The sequence below is a fragment of the Pteropus medius genome, unplaced genomic scaffold (genome assembly GCF_902729225.1).
Source record: "Pteropus medius unplaced genomic scaffold, Ma_sr-lr_union100, whole genome shotgun sequence".
NCBI lineage: Eukaryota > Metazoa > Chordata > Mammalia > Chiroptera > Pteropodidae > Pteropus > Pteropus medius.
Genome location: NW_024344378.1, coordinates 32011110 through 32036155, shown reverse-complemented (window position 1 = coordinate 32036155; position 25046 = coordinate 32011110). Strand labels below are relative to the sequence as shown.

Sequence of the window (25046 nt, the reverse complement as noted above, 5' to 3'; positions counted from 1 at the left end):
GGCTTTACGGAAGGGAAGGGCCTTACTATGCTGGTGTGGCCCTTCCCCTTAGGTGCTTTGTGGCTCACAATGACGTATGTGGCCATTGCGGCATTGTACTTCTTGCTTCTGACTGCCTCCTCGATTTGTTCCTCTTTAAATCCTAGGTCTGTCATTGCCTGGGTCACCTGGGTTCATGCTGTCACAGGACAGCTCCCTATATGGCCTGAGTTCCTCTTCCTGCTCCATGTTGATCCACTGATCTTTCATCAGTTCTTTGAGAGTTCCTTAGTCTCAGGGGTCCAGAGTCAAAAGTTTTCTTAAGATATTCTCCAACTCAAAGGAGATGAAATAGGGGATATGGTACTGCCCTCTTAGGATCTTTTACCATAGCTCCCTGAAGTCTTCTGGCATAAATGGCAATTTCCCAGTCACCATTTTATACAGGATGACTCCCAGGTTCCACACATCGACTCCGAGGCCATCGTAGCCTTGTTCCAGGAAGACTTCTGGGGCGACATAAGGGAGGCTGCCACAGAAAGTACTCAGCTTATGGCCAACACACTCATTACTGAGCCCAAAGTCTGCAAGCTTTATGTTCAGCTTGGAATCTAAAAGGACGTTCCTTGGCTTCAGGTCTCTATGGATGGCGCCCCTCTGGTGGCAATACTGCACTGCTGATATCAGCTGTTAGAAGACACCTCGAGCCTTGTGCTCCATCACATGGCCATGGTCTTCGAGATAATCAAACAAGTCCCCTCCATCCACATGCTCCATTACGAGGAACAGTGTGTTTTTGGTGTCAATCACTTCAATGTCATGATATTGGGGTGGTTCAAGGTTTTCATAGAGTGGACTTCTCGAAAAAGTCTATAGGAGCCCTGCCGATTAATGACTGACAGCCACCTCTGTCCCAATCAGATGTGCCTCACCAACCTCGCCTTGGCAAAGCTTCCTTCACCATTGGTGTTCAGGAACTCGTAGTGGCCAATACGGCGCTCCTCATCAGTAGGGATGGCTGCAAGGTCATATGACATGGTGACCCACTCACTACACTGATGATGCTAACAATGAAAATTATGCTAGCAAACAATATTATGTGCCCTAATAATTAACAATGCTAACTATGCTCACTAACTGTGCTGCTAATAAATAATACTAATAAACAATGCTAACTACATTAAAAATACCAATACTAACTCTACTAAATATACTAACAATGCTAACAATAACTTTAAAATTTTAAGAAAATAAAAGAACAAAGAAAAGAAAAAAAATATGAGAAAACAAAGGAAAAAATGAGGAAAAGAAAATGAAAAAAAGTGAAAACAAAGATGAATGAGAGCAAAGAAAATAAGAAAAAAATAAAAAAGAAAAAACGAGAATCAGAAAGAGTAAAGACAAAAGGAAAAATAAGCAAAACAACAACAACAAAAGGGAAAAACAAGCTAGCTAGCCCAAGTCCAACAGGTCACCAGAAATCAGCTTCTTGGGCACCGAGAACAAAAACCTCAGCCCAGCCAGGGACTTTTATAGGAATTTTTGGTAATTCCATCAAAATGGTGTCTCATGAGGACAGAGCAAGACATGGACCAAACATGGCTGGGGATACCACAGTGGTTTTCTCATGTCTTTGTCTCAAGACTTCTTTATTGTTAAAAAAAATGGACCCCAAAGAGCTTTTTGTTTATGTAGGATATTGAGGAATAATATTTATTTTATTAGAAATTAAAATCTATAGGATGCTTCAGTACCTTTTCATTTATAATTTGAAAATCTGTAATAATTTTTGTCTTTTAAAGAGAGTGTCTACAGTTAAAATATTCAATTCCTTTTTCTTAAAAATGATGCTGCAAATCAACACAATATTGTAGGAACATGTTCTATTGTGTAAGACAAGACAAGGTACATTATTAACATCTATAAAGCTGAGAGGAGGTAACTTTCATCATATTTTTGCCAATAAGATCATGAGCAGATTTCTCATCGGAAACCTTGGAGACCAGGGGCCAGTAGGTTGATGTATTCAAAGTGCTGAAGGATAAACGCTGTTAACCAAGAATCTTACATCTGTCAAAACTATCCAAAAATGGAACTTTAAGACATTCCCAGATAAACCAATGCTGAGAGCATTCTTTACCACTATACCTGTTCTGCACATAGCACATCCTTCAGGTTGGAATGGAAGACACTGGACAGAGACTCAAAGCCTTATGAAGAAGAAAAATCTCTGCTATAACTCAATGCATGGACAATTATAAAAGCTAGTACTATTGTGACTTTGGTTTGTAGCTCTACTTTATATTTTCTACTTGATTTAAGAGACTAATGTGTTTTTATAAAAAAACGATTTATGTTTTTGGACACATGATGCATAAAGATGTAATTTAGTGACATCAATACCAAGGTGAGGTCAGAGCTGTGAAGGAGCAGAATTTTTATATGTTCTTGAAGTTAAGCTGGTATAGATCCCCATGAGTGTTGTAACTTTAGGATGTTAAGCCATTCAGGTGATCAAAATATATTTCTCATATATATTTGGTCTTCATGTGTTGCTTCTGGCTTATGGCACCCAAAACCCTTGGAATGTCCTAGCAATAAGAGCAATGAGAGCATTTTTAATTATAATGTTGGGTCCTGAAATCATAAAGGTGAAACAAGTTTCTTGTTAATCATAAGCCCCTTTCCACCACAACTGGGTTTCTAGTACCTAAGGATGCAGGCTGGTTGTCAGGGGAACCAGTTACGAATAGAGGGTTGGAATTTTCAGTCCCACTGCTTGACTTCTGGGAGGGGAGAGGGGCTGCGATGGAGGTCAAATCCATCACCAATGGCCTGTGAGTTAATCAACTATACTAATGTAATGAAGCCTCCAAGAAACTCAAAAGAGGAGAGTTTGAGGAGCTTCCATGTCAGGGAACCAGAATGCTTCTATATGCCACAGTGCCAAGCCCCAAACTCCACAGAGACAGAAGCTCCTTTGTCTGGGACCTCGCCCTATGTATCTCTTCATCAGGCTGTTGATTTATAGCCTTGAATATCCTGTATAATGAACTGGTAATTTAGTAAGCTTGTTTCTTGAGTTCTGTGAGCCACTAGCAAATTCATCAAACCCAAGGAGGAGGGCATGAGAACCTCTGATTTACAGCCAGTCCATCAGAAGCCCAGGTGACAATCTGAATTTATGACGAGTGTCTGAAGTGGGGACAGTCTTGAGGGACTAAGCCCTTATAAGATCTGTGGGATCTGAGGCTATCTCCTGGTAGGGAGTGTCTGAATTAGTCGAATTGTACGACAACCAGTAGGTGTCTGAGAACTGTCTGGTGGTGTGGGACTCCCTACCCCCTTCTTGAAAATTGGGTACCAGAATCTTTACCAGGTGAGCTCACAGTGAGAAAACTCACTCTGCCGCACACATAGGACTATTCACTATGTGTGCTTTTGTATAAAGAAATTGAAAAAAAATAATATGAAAACAGGAAGGAGGAAGGGGCACAGATGATATAGTTTAGTGATGAGCTGATAATTATTGAAGTTGGGTACACAGGGCATCATTATACTGTTTTGCCTATTTTTGTGTATGTGTTTGAAGTGTTCCACAAGGAAAAGTTAAAAAAACACAAGAGTAAGTGAATTTGGGTGTATGCATTCCTTGCCACTGGATTACCGTTAAGTGGCAAGCAGGGCACATGATCAACTGTGGTTTCTCTGAGGCTGACCTGGAGACGCTGGGCAAACCGGTCACCTCATGAAGCCACATTACAGGAAAGGGATTCAATTTGGATCTACTGGCATGATCATGGCACCACTTGTCTGGATGAGAGACTCATCAGAGAATCTGATCAAAGCCATGGACCTCATTTCAGAGAAAAGTACACACTCAACTGCAAACTCAGTCACGGAACCCCTATGCACTGGCCACAGAGGAACAAGCCACATACAATGACATTTGAGACAGGTAGCCATGGCTTTTACAGCTTTTTGGTGCTTTTGCCAGGTGTCTTAACTGTTTGGGCTTTTACTGGTTTGGCAATCAAGAGCTGGCTAATATGTGCTTCAAGGGCAAGGTGATATATAGTCTACGAGACGGTGTTAAACATAAAAGGTGGCAATGTTTATGGCAGCACCTGGCTAAGAGAAGATAAGGAGGATGTGAGGAGATGTTGGTCAAAGGGTAAAATGTTGTAGTTATGTAGGATGAGTAAGTCTAGAGAGCTAAGGTACAGCATGGTGACTATAATTAACAATACTGTACCATATACTGGAAATTTGCTGAGAGTAGATTTCGGGTATCTACACCACAAACAACACACAAATGGTAACTATGTGAGGAGATGGATATATTAATAAGCTTGACCATAGTAATCATTTTGCTATGTATGTACATACAAAAACATCATGTCGTACACCTTAAATATATCATTTTTATTAAAAAATAAAAAGAATCTGAAAAGTAACTGAACTTCCAGGGCAATCTTTTTTTACCTCGATAGTCCTGCCTTATTGGGGGGAAATAAAGGGAGCTAGTTAGTCTTTATCCAGCTACATGTTCATGGCTGCTAAACCCATGGAGAAGGCAGGCAGTCCTTGCTGTATAATAGCCATCTACTGTTTTAGTGCTGGATGAAACCAATTGCTTATTACTGGTCTTATACCATCCGTCCCTCCTACCCAAGCTGATTGCAAACCTTATTTCTGTCTGTATTATGACTCCCACATGGTTTACAAAATCTGGAGGCTGTTTCTATCCTGTTATTGTAACCATATTTCTATCCACGTTCTCTGTTCAGTTCAGATGCATGAAAACAAAACTCTGTTTGCCAGGTGGAACACAAATTTGCCCTTGTTTGAAAACCTGGCCTTTCTAGACTTCAGGCTACACACACACACACACACACACACACAAAATCATGTCTCAGTCATTGTTTTGAGCCAATGGAAAAACTGGTACCTTAGCCTTAGTGACAACAAAAGGAGTCCTCTTCAATCAGTAGCATGAGTACTTCAGATAAGCGTTACCAAGCAGTCATCACTCTTGCAGTACTTCATGAGAAGTCACCTGCCTGGTATACATTAAAGATGTGTATTTCTGGGTCTCCACCCAAACCTACCATATCTAAATGGAAATATGGTCAGTTTGTTGGAATTCATGGACAAATTGAACAATTTTGTATTTATGCCTCGACTATAAGCAGGACACTACTGTGTGGAAACAATTGTTTTCTATGAACTGAAGAAATTAAATGATATCCAGGAAAGCATAAAAGAATATCCTCTAACTACACAGGCAATGATATAGATTATTCAACAATACTAATGAAAGAGAGAGAGAATGTACATTCTGAAGGTAGTGACCAGCATAAGGATGGCATACTTGTTAAGAAATAATGCTAATTAGGTAGCATGCTAATCTCCACGGTATGAAAAGAAAAAGACTGAAGACTTGCCATTCAGTTTATCAACTTCCTAAGCCCAAGGCTAAATTTGAATCTGAAGCAAGATCTCAGATTTTGGCTAAAAATATCAAGGCTAACACTCGTTGCTCTCCAAATAATTTATTCAGCTTCCCTTATAACAATGCTAGAGATATTATAGTAAGATAGAGCAGGCCCTTGCTCTCATGGATTATATGATACAGTAGACAAACTATAAATAAATGAAGCAATAATTAACTAATAATTAGCAATACATAAATAATTATAGACTGTGATAAAGGGTAAAATTAAATAAATTGAGTACTGGAATAGAAAATACTTGTGGTTGAGAAACATATTTTGGGTTGGGTGGAGTAAGGGAAGATCTCTCTGAGAAGAAGAGGCCTAAAGGAAAGGCTAAAACCTGAAGAATGAGAAGCCAGCCAGTATTATGGAAAGAAGGTCACAGACTATATATTTTTCAAAAGATAACATGACATTTATTAAAATATCTGCATGTGGAAAAAAATGAGGACAGTATCCTTCAGCCAGAAGCTTAAGAACTTCCATTCCTTACGTATCGCTTTCATGAATTCTCTTGTATACATGAGAGGAGCTCAAGATCCAACCTCACTCACACACTCATCTTTCAAGAAATTACTCTGAAACAAGTAGGCAAGGAGGCTCTCCTACTCTAAAATAAGCTTCTAGAATAATAATCTAAACACATTTACATTCTGTAAACAAGAACAATAAGAGTAAATAAGTTAAAATGTAAATTTTAAAAGATTGAAATATATATTATTCAAAACAGGAGGAGTCACTGTAAATAAGGCATTATGTCTAAAAGAAAATGCAGATAAACATTTGAAAAGTAAGGGATATGTATTTTTAATTCATAGTTTTTAAGTTTTACAAAACCTGGCACATAGTATTTTTAATTATTATTATGGAGGAAGAACTATAATTTTCTTCATCATCCCCATGACTCTCAGGGACATGCATATAAATGTATAAACTTTTACTTATATATTTATATTATTTATATACCTACTTATAAATTTACCAAGCTTTATGTATACATTCTAAGGACTATATGAAAAACTTGGGGTAGAGCAAGGTGTGAGAAGGTAGAGTAGAGGGCTTTTATTCTAGAGAGACTCAAACTACATCTTTGTCTTCTACCATTAATGTTAGCTTAGCAATTTTTCATTTATTACTTGTACTCCTATTGGTATTTTTCCTGTACTCCATGCAATTTTTAAGGATTCTGTTATGGTATTCACTTAGTTTTAACTTCTTCATTTTAACTTCTAGTATAAAGCTGCCATGTTTTGAAAATAGCAGCTCTTTTCTAAACTTTGGCAGTTTTCAGTGGTTTCTAAAATATAGAGAAAAACAAAACTCATCATGTTTTGAGGCAGTAATGTTTTGTTACCCACAGGTTTCTGGCACATGGTGAAGAGCCATCTTGCATGGGGATGCAAGCATACAAGAGAATGATCAAGAGAATTTCACCATGTAAAGAGTTAGGAAACAATTTGAAAATCTAGGGGGAAAAGAAATATCAGTACAGGTCCTGAAGCAAGACAGAAAGTAGCATATTCAACAAAAAAGGACTAGTGTGACTGGAGCACAGTCAGGGAGGTGGAGGCCTGCAAGAGACAGGGCTGTATCTCTTCATTCAGGTTGCGTAGCATGCAGGGCAATGACAAGCCAAAGCCTGATTTTTTCCATTTTCCAATGGAAAGCCAAAGCCTGATTTACACATTAGACGATCCATCTTTATACCCTTTGTGGACTTCACTAAAGGCAGACAAGAGTGGAAGATAGTTGGTGTCATTTTTTTGAAATCTCTCCAATCCCCCACCAGCGGCAGCATCAGCGCCTCACACTACACACACACACACACACACACACACACACACACAAAATAGATCAAGCAGAGTAGCAAAACAAGGCAAAGCAAACAAACATGGGCAACGACAACAAAAATCTAAATGACAAAGATCAACTATGTGACAAGATATGTGACAAAATAGTTTCTCGAATCCCAAAATATGAGCAGGTAAAAGACAAAGAACTTGTGCAGAATCACTACCATCTTCAGGAATTTTTCCTCCTCTTTTTCTTCTACAGGTTGCGTCAGTAAATACCATACCTAGCTAAACATTTACCAGTGATTCTGCAGAATTAACAAGATAAGAGGAGTATAGGGTCTACCAAAGACCTTTCTGCAGAACAGTTTTTGAATATGTCCTTAAACTGGCCCAGAAAACCACCTGAATAGATTGCCTAAAGCCAAACAGACTCAGATGGGGGGGCAGAACATTATCTCTTTACTATAAACCTGAAAAAGAAATCTAAAATCAGTCCTTTAATGCAGTGATCCCCAACCTTTTTGGCACCAGGGACCAGTGTTCCTATGAGAATCTAATGCCTGATGATCTGAGGTGGAGCTGAGGCGGTGATGCTAGTGCTGGGGAGCCAGAGAGCAGCTGCAGATACAGATGAAGCTTAGGTTTCTCATCCGCTGCTCATCTTCTGCTGTGCGGCCTGGTTCCTAACAAGCCAGGACCGGTACTAGTTTGTGGCCCAGAGGTTGGGGGACCCAGCTTTAATGTACTTTCTGGTTCTAGCTGCCTGATTTGAAAGCTCATACCCTAATTGCTTGGAAGAATGAGTCAAGAGCCACGCACTTGGAAAAAATCTCAAAGGGAGGTATTTGCCAGAGGAGAAGGGAAGCTCTCAGGAATGTGGTAAAGGAGGAGGGCAACTTTTCTTTCAGATTTCCTTTCTTTTTATTACCTCCCTATAAATACTTCCCATTTGGTACATTACATAAAGCAAGTTTATCTGATAAAAACATTCCTGTGGAAGATATTTAAAAAGCCCCAACACAAAGGAAAAAATAAGTGAAATTTCTGGCATTTTCTGTAGATATTATTTTTAAATTAAGTATTATCTTTGGCATTAATGACTAAAAATAAAGCTCTTCTGGAATGAAAGAGACCTTCCTATAAATATTAAGAAAAGGGAAAAACAATTTCAGCATCTGGAACTTATCAATGAAAAGTTGTATGTGGTCTACAACTAGACTAAGCAGCATAGTTCTGGGTCTGCTGTGCATTACAGTGGTACTGAATCTATCAGTTTTGTCATCAGTAAAGTCAGAACAATTACAGGATACAATTCATAGTCATTTATGAGGATTAGATGACATCACATTAGTAAAGGGTTTAGAATGGTGATATTGTAGTTAATGGTCATAATATCAACTGAGTGACCTGATGTTGGCTAAAAGAACTAGCATGAGTTTTAGCACCTCAGCAAAACATTTTTTTTCACTTCAATATAAAAGCAATTATCTCAAATACTGCATCTCAGTCATGATTTTCCTATTGAAATTATTAAAAACCATAAAGGAATTTTGCTTACAACACTACCAAATATCCAAAGAACAGTAGAATAAGAATCAGAGACCATAGGTTTTTCAAGCTCTATGCTGATCATCTGTTCTCTCTTGAGCAAAACCTCAGATACCTTACCTGTAAAATAGAAACTAATAATTCTGACCTTCAACTCCCCATAAGACCACCAGAATAACTTGATAGTCAAATAAAGTTGGGTTTATTATCGACTGCAATCAATGGCAGCACTACTTGAACAGAGTCGTAGATTTTAAAAAGGATAGAGGTCAGGGACAGCTAGTTATGAGTTTGAGGACTAGACTCAAATAGTTCAAGTGAGCCTTTCGGTGGGTATCTAATAGGATTTGGCAAAAAATCATGTTATAATAGTTTTAAATTGGTTGACAATGTAAGGTAAAGATCTTGAAATGAGTCTTAATAAGCTAACAGCTTCTTGATAGGCAAGCAGTTTGCCTATTAGAGCAATCTATTGTCCTGAGGAGGAGGCTGTTTGCCCAGATGAACTATTGTCCTAAGAAGAGTACTGCTTAAGCAGTCTATTATCTGTATAAACTGGTTTTTAGCAAGTTCTTGCAGCAAATAAAACATTTACTGGTTTACTATTTTATCTTCTCTGGGAAAGAATTTCCTGAAACAAAGAATAAAGTCACATTGATGAAGGCACCCTTAGTTGTTAGTCTCATAGGTAAGCTGTACAAATGCAGACAGTTTCAACTCTCACTTTTTAAAAAGGAAAATACCTTTAGAAAGCAGAACCATATAAAAAATAATAGCACTGTGTAGTGAAATGGCACTTTAGAAATCCCCTCATTCACATCAGTCTCTTCACTACTCAGCTGATGGATGAAGAAGCTGAAATTCAGAGAAAAAGCAAATGATTTCCCTCATGCTGCCTCTAGAGTGACACAGTCATGTCACCCCTTGGTCAAGACTCTACTGATGGATGCCTGACCTTCTTATCTAAACACATCATCTAAATCCAAGCTCACCACACAATGATGCAGCTCTTAAAGTTTCATCTCTCTCTAATTTCCATCCAGAGACAAGCTTCAAACTATGTAGAAGAGAGCTGACCAAAAGTAAAGGAAAATACACAGCTGTGTGCAAGTGAGGCCATAGGCGTACACACACGCACATTCGTAAACACACAAATTCAAAAAGGCAAACAGAAGGCAAACAGAAATTCAGATTAGTAAAATTTGCCTTCGAATTTAACAGGTCAATATTCTCAAAGTTTTCATCATTTCCTCACCAACTATAGAGAGCTGACAGCATGCAAAAGTGCCGTATATTAAGGAGTTTCCTTTAGCCCCAAATCGCATGCCAAAAAAAAAAAAAAAAAAAAAAAAAAAAGACAAAAAAAAAGTAATCTGCTCTTTAGAAGATTCTTTTACAAAGTCATTACAGCAACTAAAAATTCAAACCACTAAATTATGCACAATAACCTAACAGTTAAGTTCTCATCTTGATGATATTTATGCTGATTATAATTAAGCATCTGCTCTTAAGTGTATATTTAAGGAAAGCCTAGATTTTCTTACATAATTCTGTTATTTAATTAGACCAGAAATGCACTAGATTCTAACCAGTTCTTCCTTAGATTTCTACTTTAGAATCTAACTGTGGTAAATTTTTTTCATCTGAGGTGCTTTTTTTTTTTTTTCTTTTTTTAAACTTTGAGTAGATGATCAGGAAGTATTGAACAAGAACCATCTCATTGATTCTCCCATTGATTCTCCAAGGAGTTCACATACTAGTAGTTACACATGAGACTCTAGAGTCAGTTGGCATGCTGCAATTTTTTTTAATTAGCCAGGTGACCTTGGAGGAGTTAGTTTCTTAGTTTCCTCATTTGTAAAATGAGGCTTCTGTGAAATTTTACATGAGAAAATGCATGAGAAACACCTAGATGCCAAATAAATAAAAATCATTGTTATTATACATATCAAAAGCTTTTGTAGCAAAATGCCAGTAACTCTATGGAAAGCAGCATTCCCTAGTTATACAGCATATTATATGGTAGTACTATAAGTTTCTCTTCTTTTGCAAGGTCTACAACTGTTTCCTATAATAGCCTGCTTCTGATTCCCCACTCATAAATGAAGTACTGACATGTATAATTAAAATTTATTCTACGGGTAGCTATGGATTAAACATAATATCTATTTTGTTGAGTTCTACATATGCTTTCTTAATTGCTTTCTTCATTGTTCAAAGTGTCTGACATCATGGGGGTGCACAGTTTTGACATCACCTACACCTACAAATGCCTAACTTCCTGATGAGCTTGTGGATAAGGGTGAGGTCCCTGGTTTAATGATCTTATAAGGCAGGCTGAACTTTTCATCCAAGCATTACTATGCGGCATATATCAATTATACCTTTTAAATGATTTCAACATAGTATAAACTATAAGAGCACATAAGAATAATAGCTATAAAATATTTTTTTTATAAAATCAGCTAGTCCATTTTAGTTTCTTTTCACTCCATATTTTAGCCTGTGCACTTGGCATACACATACACAAACACACATACACACGCTTTGTCAGATACAGCATTTTTACCCGAAGACATAGAAAAAAAAATAAGCCTTTTCTATTAGAACTATTTATTTTAAGGCAGAAGAGACTATAATACCTTTAAGAAATAATTTAAAGCCTATCATAATCTATTCTCTCACCATCCCTCAACTTTCTCAACAGGACTATAGACATACAGTTTAATATATCCATCAGTACAGTTAGACCATGGATTTTAAAAAGGCCGAGGTTAAAAGCAAATAGAATAAATGCCATCTCTGCAGTAGAATTATTAGGTAGTTGAAGAAGGCTTTCTTTCCTGAGTCTCATATTGTGCCCGAAATTCCAATCACCAGAGTTGTATTCTTTGACATTCTAGATAAAACCATTTTAAATTTCTATACTTCCTTAACTGGTAAGATGTGGTATCATTTTAAATCATTATGTTCTTAGTGGGAATGAGTATAAAATGCTATTTTAAAAGCATTAGAGCAAGCTAAGAAGCAATAGTGTATATGGAGAAATTTAGAAGGCAACTGCTTGCCAAGATCAAAGTATCGCATATGGGGATTTAATTAGGATGAGCGATTTTAGGGGGCAGCCAAAATGGCACTCGCCTGGGATCTAAAATATGTGGATGGAGGCGCTTCCCCAAATGGCCAGATTATTTTAAGGAAAAAGAAAGCAGTAGCCATATACCTACTTTGCCAACTAAACCATTCTGCCTTTCTATGTAATCAGTATAATGTGTATAACTCAGAAAAAAAAAAAAAAAAATCACAGTGATATGTGAATCCTATGCTTCCAGCAGTTTCATAGTCTCATGAGTAGCCTCTGATGGCACAAAAGCACATGTGTAAAGAGAGAATCATTTTTATTATAAGGAATTTATTGTATTGGTATATATATTCTGTAAAAAATAAAAGTTTAAATATCCACATTATGTTTTCCTTAAGGGATATTTCAATTGCCTCTTGAAATGTTTTAAGATTTATAAGATGCCAATAAATGTCAGTCTTCTGGACCTAGGAAGATGCATATTTACATAAGATTTCAAGAAGCTATAACTTTTAAAGACTTAACATCTTTGAGTTTCATTTTAGAAGGAAAATACATTTTCTTGATATGATAAAGTGTTTCAAGGTCTCAGCCATAACACTCAGGATTTAGAAAACACTAGCAGACTCATTTTTAATGGGTTATTTTAGCCCAATTATCTTCCTCTCCTTTTCATTTCCTTGTTGCCCTCCCGCTCATACTAATAATCTAGGACTTCGGTTCTAAAGTTCTCATTTGATTCATGCTAAGAAAATGCAACTTAAGAGAAATACAGCAGGCTCAAAAGACCAACAAGAAAGAATACTTCATACAAAGGCTAAATTACTGGTGATTTTTCAACCATATATTTCATTAAAGAAATATCAACATTATACATGTTTAATATTTACATAAAAAAGTAATCGTGTTTAAAATAAATATTAATTTCCTCATATGAAAACTCAGTTTGTGTCAGATCTATGAATTTGACCAAATGAGAATGCTGAAAAGTTATTGCACCAAAAATAAGTAGACTAAAAACAGCTTATCAAATGGCAATTCCTAATCATTCATAAATGAATATCTTCAATATTTCTATTTTTAGTAGAAAGCACTGCCATTTCAACTGTTTCCAAATGAGTCCCCAAAAGGTAACCATTCATTATCCTTTGATTATATCAAAGGTTCTTTTAACCTGGGTCATTTATTCAAACACATTAAACTCTATTCCTTGATGAGCCAAGTAAGCATTTTTTTGGTAGTATTTTATATTCTATCTGAGGAAAGACTTAACTGAAAAAAAAGGAACAGCTAGGATTTTACCAAAAATGAATATTGCTTTTCCTTTTTCAGGAGTCTTTTATTTTAACCAGTGAGTATGAAACATTTATCTTGAAAAGTTCCAGCTGAGTGGGCTAATCTCTGCTCAGGGGAGAGGAGGTTTCTGTTCAGTGAGAATATCTAGAAAGGATATTACCCCAGAGGAAGAATATTTATTTTATTTGAAACCCTAAAGCCAAAATCCTACCCTAAACAATAACCACAGTTAAAAAACACAGTTATCATCATGATTTCTCAGTTTAAAAACTATTCTTAATCCAGAATTTTAATTTCTTCTTCCATTCTCCAGGTCCCCCATTTTGAATAACGATTTGAATTAGGTCTGAAGATGAATTTGTTCAGAATTCTAGAGCAATCATTTAAAACATACTATAACTTTCCCAAGTGTAAAGCACTATCATTAGTTTCCCTCTGCTCTTAGACTAAAATCTCAATTCCTCCTTACTATAGGAGACAAGGCTTTATGCAACCTGGTTCCAGCCTGCTTCTACAGCCCCATCTCATTCCATCCTCCCTTTAGCTCATGTCCTCCAGCCACACTAACCTTATTTGGTTCTTCAAACATGCCAAACTCATTCCTTTTTAGACCCTTCACATTTTCTATTCTTGTATGAACTTTGGGTAGTTGGCTTTTTCTGACATTGGTAGTTTCAGTTCAAATGCTATATCCTTCAGGGAAGCCTTCCCCAAGAGTCTTCCTACCTAAAGTATTAACTTCATCCTAGTTACTCTGTGATTTTTCCCTTTACAGAACGAATTAGAATCTCAAATTCCCTTGTTTATTGACTTATTTTACCTGTTCATTATGTCCTTTTCAACCTAAACATAATTTCCTTAGGAGCAGTGTGGAGATCTGGTACTTAGCTCTATTGTTCAATGTGACCTCCTGAGCCAGGAATATGAAGTGCCTTCACTAAATATCTGTTGAATGAGTGATGAACTATGTAAGTGAATGAATAAAAGAAATGCTTGAGACTGCACTGAAATCAAAAATCTATGGCCTATATGTTGCATCTGTACACACCAGTTATCTTCACAGTAATATCAAGATAATATACTCCCTTAGACAGATGTTTGTATTAAATGAGGCGAGGTATGTAAAATCCTCACACTGTTATTAACTCACATTGGTCTGAACCAATGAAATGTCATCTAAATTGTTACGATTTCTAAATAATCCTCTCCCTAATAAATAATTGAAAAATTTGATATTGCAAAGGCATAATCCTCATCATTAATTCTACATCACTATTGAAACTCAAGATTAAAAATAAAAATATTGCCAATGTAACAGCCTCTCTTTCCTCAGGAGATCCAGACTGTGAATTGTGCCTACTAAATTCTCAAGTACATAGTGGCAAAGGATTTACCTATTTAATTATTTTAACATTGTTACAATTTCCTCTCTTGCTTTCTCTCCTCTCTTTCTCTGTCTCTTTCTTTTTCTTTCCCTTTATCTCTATCCTTGGTATAACTGTGAAATTCTGCTGCTTTCTTCTCAGTTCTGACATTGCTAACTTCTAAATTTCTATTGTCACTGCCAAAACGATTAAAATGTAGTATTGAAAACTGTGGAGGAGGTAGGCTCACGTGATCACCCTGTGTATATAGTTCCTTAGGGGAACTGAAATAAGGTGTTCGAATTTCCACTGAGTTTGACTGCTTTGCATTTTAAAAATCAGTCTTTAATACAGAACCTCTATTTTAAGAAGATACTAAAGAGAGAAATTAATGGAATAACTCTTCTTTCCCAAGTGGAAGTGTGAATGCATATGCGTGCGTACGCACATGTGCGCACCCGTGCACGCACACACACACACACACACACACACAAACCTTCACATTAGAATAATCTCCTCTTCACTCAAGCTTATCTCTCTCATATCACTACAACTAAAATTATCACTATAAATCCATAAAAGCCAATATGTCAAAGCCCAAATGAACCACATATTTTTCAAGGCAAAATGATCGTGTTTTTCTTTACAGTTCCTAGCTTTTCAAACTAATTATGTATTATAGATGTGCCTGTAGCAAGTTGAACTATAAATAACTCACTTCTTGTAGCTCTCTTTTCATTGCATCCTTTTTCCTGTGAATTATTGTCAAAGTAAAGTCCAAAGAGAAAATGAGTTTATGTATCTGAGAAGAAAGTTAACCACAGCCCATTCTCAATTTTTTAAGGGTCGATTATTAATTTGGGATCATCATAACTTAGGTTTATTTGTATTTATCCTAAAATTGCTCATATTTGGACCATGTTGATAGTCTTAAACCAGTCACATAGTAAGCAGGAGAATAAAAGAAGAAAGAATTTTTTCAAAATGTAAAAAATGTTAAGAGGAATTAAATAAAATTAAGATTTAAAAAGTGATAGAATCTTAACCTATAGTATTTTAGCTCAATCACAAAGTGTGTGGTCTAATCAAAAAATTTACATAATTGTGTCTCAATTTATCTACCAAAAGATACATCCTGCTTCAAATGAAATGGTGTTTATAGAAGTAGTAGAATATAAATAAATTTTTTAATTCTGGACCTACCATTAAAGAAACGTAAACCTAGTATAAATCCTTACTACTCTGAGTTTCAGTCTCTCCATGAAATTACAGAGATATGGATGATCTCTTCCTATTCTAGTGACATTTCTCTAACATGAAAATATAAAGTGTTTGTAAATTATCGATCCAGCTATACTAGACGCTGTCCCTGTTCCCATAAAAGGTCCCTTTTAGAAGAAATGACCTCTCAAGACTTTATTGAAACTGAGGTGTGGCATAGGAAGCCATTTTAAATTATGTGACTCTCAGAACCACAGCTTTTAAAACATGTGGTTCTGCTTTTTGAGCATTCCGTCCATAGTTAGCCAACAGCTATGGCCTGATGAAGATAGATAAATCTAACAAATTCCTTCTCCTAATCATACAATCATAAGATAAAGAATTCTCAATTAAAAGTAGGATAAGAAAAGGAATCACTAGGTTTTCGACTAGACACAATAATGTAACAGTATTAGCATTAAATCTTAATCTTTGCTACTGCAGTATTTTCAATTTCCTCAAATTGAGACCAGCATCCAGCTTTGGTATTTGAGAGATGCATCTTTGTTACATCTCTCTCCTGATTTTCATGAAATTCTGTGGTTATCATTATAGTAAACCCACTTTATTTATCTAGTTTGGTGGGTCTTAGTTATTTGCCATTAAAAGAGCCATAGATTATTCCACAAAAGTAAGCTATTTTCAGGAGCCTGTGTTATTATTTTACATTGAAATGGATATTTGTAATATGAATATAAAGTTATAATTTTTCTTATTTCCTATGTTTTTTCCTCTCCTCAATACATTTGTGCCAAACTCCTTCTCCATTCAAAACAAAATAGTCTCATAACAAAAATTTGGGAGCTTACCTTTTTGAGAATAGAGGTTGGTCAACAAGCCCTCAATGAGGTAAACTATGGAGTCAGTGGTGAACTCTAAGTACTCAGATACAGATGTGGAGGAGAATCATCTTGAACTTTTTATTACTACCACAATTCCCAAGAATATTTCCTTTAATTGAGACTGAAGACATGCTAACTAAAGAGTTAACAGGAATCTCATGAGTGTCTAATAAAGAAAAATGGTGAAATTGGAAAGTAGTTGAGAAAAAAAATACAAGGCACAATTATGGTAGAATTTGGCTAATAATAGTGTTCACAGCAAAAGTGGAAAAAAAACAAAAGCTAATTTCAAACTGAAATTTTTCAATAGAAATAGACACACATACACAGGGGGATCGGTGGGGGGTGTGGGAGAGGAGTTAGGATAGGAGGGGAAAAGAGAGAGAGACGGGGCGGGGGGGTTGGGGAGAGGAGGTATTTCATTCACTATTATAATAAACAGTTGTGTTCTACTAAGAAAAAACTGAAAGGTGCTGAAATTCTCCAGAGAAATAACTAGTGAAGTGGTACATATATTTAGAAGAATATTATATAGTCTGTTCTAAAGGAATTAACATCTCGTCAAATACAAGACATGAAGCCAAACAAATCCAAATTGTACATCTGTCACTAAATAAACATGTGATCACGATCAGTTTATTTACCTTTATGGCTCCTAAATATAAATTAAGAATGAAGTCTATTCCAATGACTATTGTGTCAACAACTGGAAATATTACATAACAAAGCATTAACCTAGGATTCAAAAGACCTGCATTCTAGTCTTCTATACATCTTTATAAGCTATTAAAACTTGGGCAATTAGTTCATCTCTCTAGCCCTTGGGTTCTTTATATATTAAAAAGAATCTACATACCGAACTTTACCTATCTCATGAAATTATTCTCCAAAAATACAGTATAAATTAATGTATGTTATTTTAGATTTAGTTATTATTATTGTTATTGGATTAGAAATTCCTTGAGGGGATGCATTACATGAGTGTTTATTAAGTATGTTTATTAAGAGTGTTTATTAAGACATTTAGCATAATATCTTGATCAATAAAAATGTTTCACATAAGTTTTAAATAAGTTCCAAACAATAATAATAAAATTAAAATACTGAAAATAGAAATTGAGTTGTGTTTAAAAATTAAAAGCCCCATTTCAGGAGCGCTTGAATAAAATTTTAAACACAGAAGGAAAATTAATAAGGTCTCATACGATGATGATATAATACACATGAAATGTTCTGTATTTTAGTAAAATTAAAAATACATTTTTGGAAACAAGACTATCAAAATATTTTAACTAGACCCTTTCTTAAAGATAGTAAAAAGAAAATAATTAAAACAAAGCTGGAAATCATTGTATTCAAAATAAAAGATTTTTTTAATCCTAAATAGTGAAATACATATTCGGTATATTTAAAAACATTCTCAGAAATATGTAGGTAAAAGGTATAGAATATGGTGTTTGTTTTATGTCCCCATAGTTGTCTTTGTAAGTAAATTTTAAGTAGTCTAAAGAATGAGTGCATTTCCTTTCTTAAATATACAAAGGAAAAAAGAAATGCTGCTCCTATCCCAGGCCCAATTCAGCATGCTTCTCCTAAAACTAGAAATATCCTTTGCTGTAGTGAGCAAGATATGGTACTAGTCATAGTAATAAATATGTCCTCTATAGGCTATTTTCCACCATTATGTTACTTAAAATTATTAAACATTTTCTTGGACAATTGTCATTAATTATTTACATCTTATAGATGGAGAAAATGAGATCTTAAGAGATTTAGTAATTTGTCCAAGGTCACATAGCTGGTAAGTGTAAAATTCAGAGTTCAAACTCAGTTCCTCCTCCCCAAAGGTCGTTTACTTCTTAGACCATATCACAACTCAAAGAACAGAAATAAAAGCACATTCCAATGGTGATTCTTTCCTGAATAGTGTTCTAGAATTAAATGAATGGCTCTAGGATCCCAACTAAATATTATATGAACAATTTGCCCAAAGAAAAAGAAAGCTATTCTCTCCAGAGCACTTTTTATTTTATAATTGGAAAGGACAAGCGCACGTTCATGTTAATTATTCTATACTTTGTCAATTCTTAAAAATGCTTTTTGGATTACATTTATACTGAAATTTTACTAAAAGTAGTTCTCATTGGCCTTAAACAAAATAGATTCTTTACGGAGTGGAGCTGGTTTCTTTAAAGAGAATTTTCCAGCCTATTATTTCTGTTCTTTAGTTTTCTGAAAATTGTCTACAGCCAAATAATAATAATAATAATAATAATAATAATAATAATAATAATAATACAACTTATATCCATTCCATCTCTTCATTCCAATACTTGGTTTAAAGGCCTTGTAGGACCATTCACATATGATCACTGAAACACAGAAGTTCATCAGTGATGGGGTCACTTCCAATAAGAAAGCAAATCGCATACAATAAGATATACAATAAAAGTTTTACCCTTGTTGTAGAAAGGAAATAGAAGATAAATAAAACAAATGACACTTCACTCAGGTAAATGCTGGAGAGTACTAATGTCTGTGAGGCTATAGGATAGCATGAGAAAGTACTGTTTTGTCAAAGGGATAAGAGTAACATGGTTCCAAAGACATTGTTCAGCTCAACAAATACTAAATAAGAACATACTTCTTCGCCCATTAAAAGGTAGAGTATTTGCCTTCCCCTTGATTATGGCTGGCCTTGTGACATGCTTTGACCAATAGAATGAAGCAAAAGTGAACAACCTTGAACCACTACTTCAATTGTTTAGCAGGTAACTGTACTTTTCTTTATCTCCTTAACATGTGTTGACTTTATACACAATTCAGCACTTGTGTGATTCATCTTTTCATTTTGAAAATGATAAAAATATCAACAAAAATAGTACTTAAGTTATTACAGATTATTTCCTACTGTATACTTTGCAAGTTCATTTACATATGTAAAAGTTAGAAAAAAGTTAGTTTTATAAACAACAAGTTTTAGAAATTGCTATTTCTCAAACAGAATAAAGAAAACATCTAATTTTTGTGCTATCATGTCGTTACCTTGTTCTCAGAAATGCTTCAAAGAAATATACCAAAAAAGATAACTAAAGTAGAAATAAAAATAAAATAATCAAAAACTCACTTAATAAAATGAGAAGTATCGAAATGAATAATCAGACTTAGAAGAATCAAATAATTAGGATTAGACAACTGATATGCAAACACCTGAAAATGAAAGTAAGTTCACAGATGTCTATCAGGGTATAAAGGACAGCATTTTAATGAATCAAAGGCAAAGTTGAAGAGCTGCAGAGATTAATTAATCTTTTGGAGATCTCAAAATTTTGGAGAAGTAAAACAAAAGTAACCTGCAAACTTAGCTATCTGATGTGTACTCATATTCCACTATCTGCCACCATTATTCCAGAATGATAGAAATTTTTTGATCATATTTTTATTTGCAAATGACTTTTGTATTATTTCTATGCATTACCCAGTTAGTAATCACAAATATTATTTCCATATCACTGATTAGGTACATGAAAAATACTTGTTTATGGGTTCTCTGAATTCCAGTCCTTCAAGCGCTGAGTTCCCTTGGGACCAGAACTCCCCAAGTATAAAGAATATTCTATGTATGGACTATCAGAGCATTATCTGAAACAAATGCTTCAGTTACTTCCAAAAGGCTTAGCTGTAATTTCAACAAAAATAAACACCTCTCAACATTTTCCAAGGATTTGGACCATCTGAATTATCTCTCTGCTTCAATGCCTATCTCTAGCTTCCTTAATAAAGAGAAACTGCTTATTATACAATTCCTGTCCAATGGGCCCCTTATCTGAACTTTATTTTGATTCTCAGCTGAGTTTACTCCAACTCTAAAATAAATCTGTCTTCAGAAGAAGGTTCAGGCAGTTATTTTTGAGTCTACTTTCCATTATTCAGCCTGCAACCACTGTTCAATTTTTTTCTCTTTGTTTATATGCCATAAGGTAAAACTGCATTTTATTCTCTGATTGGCCATACATTTGGTCAAAATGTTCACTATTAATTTTCAAGAATTTTGCTCAAATCCTGTTAATTGGTAGTAAGACTTTCATTCTTCTCCTTTCAAAAAGTCATGTTTCTGTCATAAAAAGCATCACAAAAACTGTCAAGAACTTTAAAGAGTTAGCATTTTACTCCACTTGCAAGTTAGCTCGCCATCCTTTCACGGATGCCGATAAAAAATATTAGACTCTTGGTTCAGAGACAAAACATAGTTGATTCTTTTCAGTGTGTGGTATCTATAGTATTAGTAATAGGTAGCTAGTCAGATATGAGCAACATTGGAACAAAGGAATAGGGATCCAGCCCAGAGACCACCCAAAGAACACTCTATTGGTAATTAGAAAATTCCTCCTGCATCCAGAGACAAAAGACAGGAAGGTCATAGTCTTATCTGGCTTAATTTGGCTACAGAGCCTGCACAGAAGGTACTACTCTAACTTGTCTACAATTTAAACTTCATTATAATACTATGTTTATGCCTGGAATTTCATGAATCTAATTATAACAGACTGAATTCTGGGTAAGTGCATGCTCACTAGGCAAAGTATTATACAGCAGTCAAGGGTCAATCAGAATGACCTCACTAGCCAATCACCTAGGAATGCCTTTGGAAGCACTCATCATGCCCCAAATATAATTCAGACATTCCAGCTTCTAGGTTGTTACAGCTTTCTTCGCTAAAACCATGTTCCTCCTTTGAGCATGCTTTGCCTTTCTAAAATATACTTTTAATAAATCATCTCAAAATCTCACTGACTTGTGAGTCTTCACTGCGTCAGTGAAGAAGAACTAAGGAAAACTGCTAATTATACTTCCGCACCATTATCACCCCGCCTCACCATTGGGGAACTCCGAAGTTCAAATCACCCCCAACAGTAACATTAGCATTACAGAGGAAAACATTATCTCGATTTTTTATGACTATATTTCACTTTACAAGTATCCTTGAAAAGAGAGTTCAAACAAGAGGATATCAATACCTTGCTCAAAAGAGGTCCAGAAATGTGAGAAATCACTGAGAATATATATATAAAACATATATATAATATATATGTTTTATATTTTTTTTCATTACTCAGTAATCACAAATACTATTTCTAAATATATATACTTTTTCTGGGTATATGATCTGGAAAATTAACTTCCACACTTCTGTTTCCTGATTGGTGAAATGAGGATAATAATATTATCTACTTCACTGAGTTACAGTAAGAATAAATGTAATAATGTATATAAAAGTTACACTGGCCCATAGTGAAAACTAATAAATGTTAACTATATTAAGTAATAGTACGAATATTATTGCTGTTATTATTATTCACTTATTACTATTATTTACTTGATGACTGACAAAGAGAAAACAGAAAGAAGCACATATGGTAAAAGTGTCAAATTTAAGAACCTCATACTATTCTCATAACTAATTTAATCATAATGCACATTACTTATTTTGACAAGCAGGTCAAACTCCTTCAATCAATAATTTGAAACCTTTTATGCAACGGTGAAATAATATTGTATACTTTTTGGGTTTTGCATCTATAAAGCTATATGTAACATATATCCACTTTAAAATTTACATTAAAATATAAAATTCACTAAGCCAACAACATTTAAAAGACTTGCTAGAATCCAATTATTCCTTCTGATTTGAAGATATTAAACTCATTATTATAAGCCTTGATCCATTTGTAATAGTATTAGAGAAGTTCAAAATTCTATCCTGAAGCAAAATTCTTCCTGATGACAGTTGAAGTTTATTGAAGTCAAAGAGAGTTGGGTGTGAGTCAAAGCTGTCAGCCTTTGGTCTCAGATAAGATTCCTTCTATTTCCTCTCCATCCAGGAAAGTTTCTTTCCTGCTTTCATCTTAAGGTAGAGTGCTGACTACTGATGAGACAAGTTTTCATCTAACCTCAGTGATTAATGTATAGACAACTCACCTGGATTTTAAACCCAGAGTTTGTATTTCTATGGAGTCAGTTAATCTGTCAAAACTAATAACAATTTTCTCTCCACAGATAGTACAAACCAGGTCCCAACAATTTGCCTTATTGTGACTTGTATATGTTTAATGCTACTTTAACTCCTTTTTATAAAGACTGCATTTTGAAGATGTTGACAAAGAGAAAAGGGACAAAATTGAATATCATTGATGAAGTACAAGGAACAACAATAAATGAAGGTATTATCATACCTGGAGAGGTGGTTTCAGGATGCTTTTTGTCTTATAATTTAGTTTCCTTCATAAACACACGACTCTTACCAATAATGTGGATTTTTTTTTACCTCATTTAATAGAAAATTTCTAAAATTTCCTCTTACATGATTCATATTTTTACAGAGAAATACAGTTACAAGTCTCTAAATAATACTTTGTTGTTGAAAATAGCCAAAAGATAGAAATTTATGGAAAAACTGAACTGCATTTGTGTCCTGCAAGTAAGGTAAGCAGGTGTACTGATGTTTAAGAAATGGATGGAGAAAAAGCAGGGAGAGAATATATGTACCTATATACTCATCTCAAAGGCATAATTTTTCTTCCTTCTTTTTTTTTAATCCTCTGGGTCCCTGAAGTAGTAACATAGGAACCTACTGAGTGCTCATACACATAATCTCCAGAACATTAAACACGATTTCTTCTAGCCATTACCCATTATACCTCAAATGTACTCTGTCACCAAACAATGAATTTCTTAACCCAGGAAGGGAAAAAAAAAGAAAAAGAAAAAGAAAAAGAAAAAGAAAAGAAAGAAAAAGAAAGAAAGAGAGAGAGAGAGAGAGAGAGAGAGAAAAGAAAGAGAAAGAAAGAGAGAGAAAGGAAGGAAACAGAAAAGAAGAAGAGGATAAAAAAAAAATCCTTTTTAATTTTTTTCTTATGGATTTTTTTTCAGTAATACAAGTGCATTGCCCTTGGCCTTCATAAGCCCTGCAGAAAACAGTTATCATGGCATATAGCAGACAACAAAATCTATGCACCTGTGTTAAAGCAGACTGGATATATTTGATGTGTGAAATTTAGGCTCTCTTGCCTTTCACTTAAGGCTCTTGTTTTTATTTGAATTATGAAGAAGCAAATGAAAATTTCAAAAATAGAAAATTAATTACAAAAAAGTTAAATTGCATTTAATAACCAATAATTATTTCCTGTTCATAGCAAGGTAATTTTCAGTTCTATTTCTTCCATTTTGAGATACAACATAATTAGCTAATAGCATTTATATATACTTTATATAACTCAATATTTATGTTTTTATATATAATGTATCCATTATCCAGTAGAATTTCTCTGTAAATAAAAAAGAATGCAAAGAAAAAAATGGTATTCTGTATTTTATATAGAAAAGTATACCCCTTTCAATAAATTTCTTTTTCCAAAAGAAATCACTACAAAATTTTTTCATAATAGAGACAGATGCTGGTGACACCCATAATTAAACAAAGTACAATTATGTGATCTCATATTTCATGGTTGATTCTAGAAATGCCTTTTTTCAAGGAGTCGACAGTCTCAAGAATACTAGATTACAAACTTCTCTAATTAAATGTGTACTTGATTCACAAAGCAGTTCCCATTCAATGGACAGAAATTAAATCCTTCTATAATTTTTATCTTCTTTAAATACTCAGAAAATCTTTGGCCTTAAAAAAAGCTCATTTTTGCTGTGAAGCAAATGTACTATTTATCATACAAATCTAGTTCTAAATCCCAGGCACCTCTGCTTCTCATTGCTCTGCGCCGTGATGTTCTGTACCAAGGGCCAGCATTTCCAAAGGTGTTGGAGAGATAACACTTGGGAACCGCTCAAACTGTTTTTTTTCCTATACTGGGAGATCATCAATACACATCAGCATATAAAAAGCTCTGACCCATTTTAAAGTAAAGGAAGTACTTTATTTAAATCAGGGTTTTCCAAAACTAATTGGCCATGAAAACTTTTCTATACATAATAACTATTCTTATCCTGAAAATTACCATTTTATGGAACACATTTTGTAGAATTATGCTTTCAACTTTACCTTCATTCAATTAAAAAATGCCTGCCTCACACTGAAATGAATGGCTTTTAATGATTTAATACAAAAATGCCCCCAAAGAGATTTGTAAAAATGCCCCCAAAGAGATTTGCAATGGACCAAAGCCTTCTAAAATACAACCCAAAGGATGTACACTTTAATGGCTGAATTTCAGACCCTGGGGCAGGACCATAATTTCATTCTATAAGATGCCTTTCAGTGGTACATCTCAAACTCACTAAATCACAAAAGAAAAAGCATTAACGTTTTGTGCCACCAGCTACTACAAAATATGCAAAACAGATATAAGATGCAAAAAACATTTTTA

The 25046-nt window shown here is 34.8% G+C and overlaps 1 protein-coding gene across 1 annotated transcript in view; it reads right to left on the bottom strand.

The window, feature by feature from the left end:
* Positions 1–363: 363 nt before the first annotated feature.
* The window catches only part of LOC120608950 (sperm motility kinase-like), a 105599-nt gene continuing 80916 nt past the window's right edge, over positions 364–25046 (bottom strand). The window contains exons 2-3 of the mRNA XM_039870911.1: positions 912–1043; positions 364–666 (exon numbers count right to left, since the gene is read on the bottom strand). Coding sequence (XP_039726845.1) covers positions 364–666; positions 912–1043 — 435 coding nt within the window. The remainder of the gene's footprint in view (positions 667–911; positions 1044–25046) is intronic.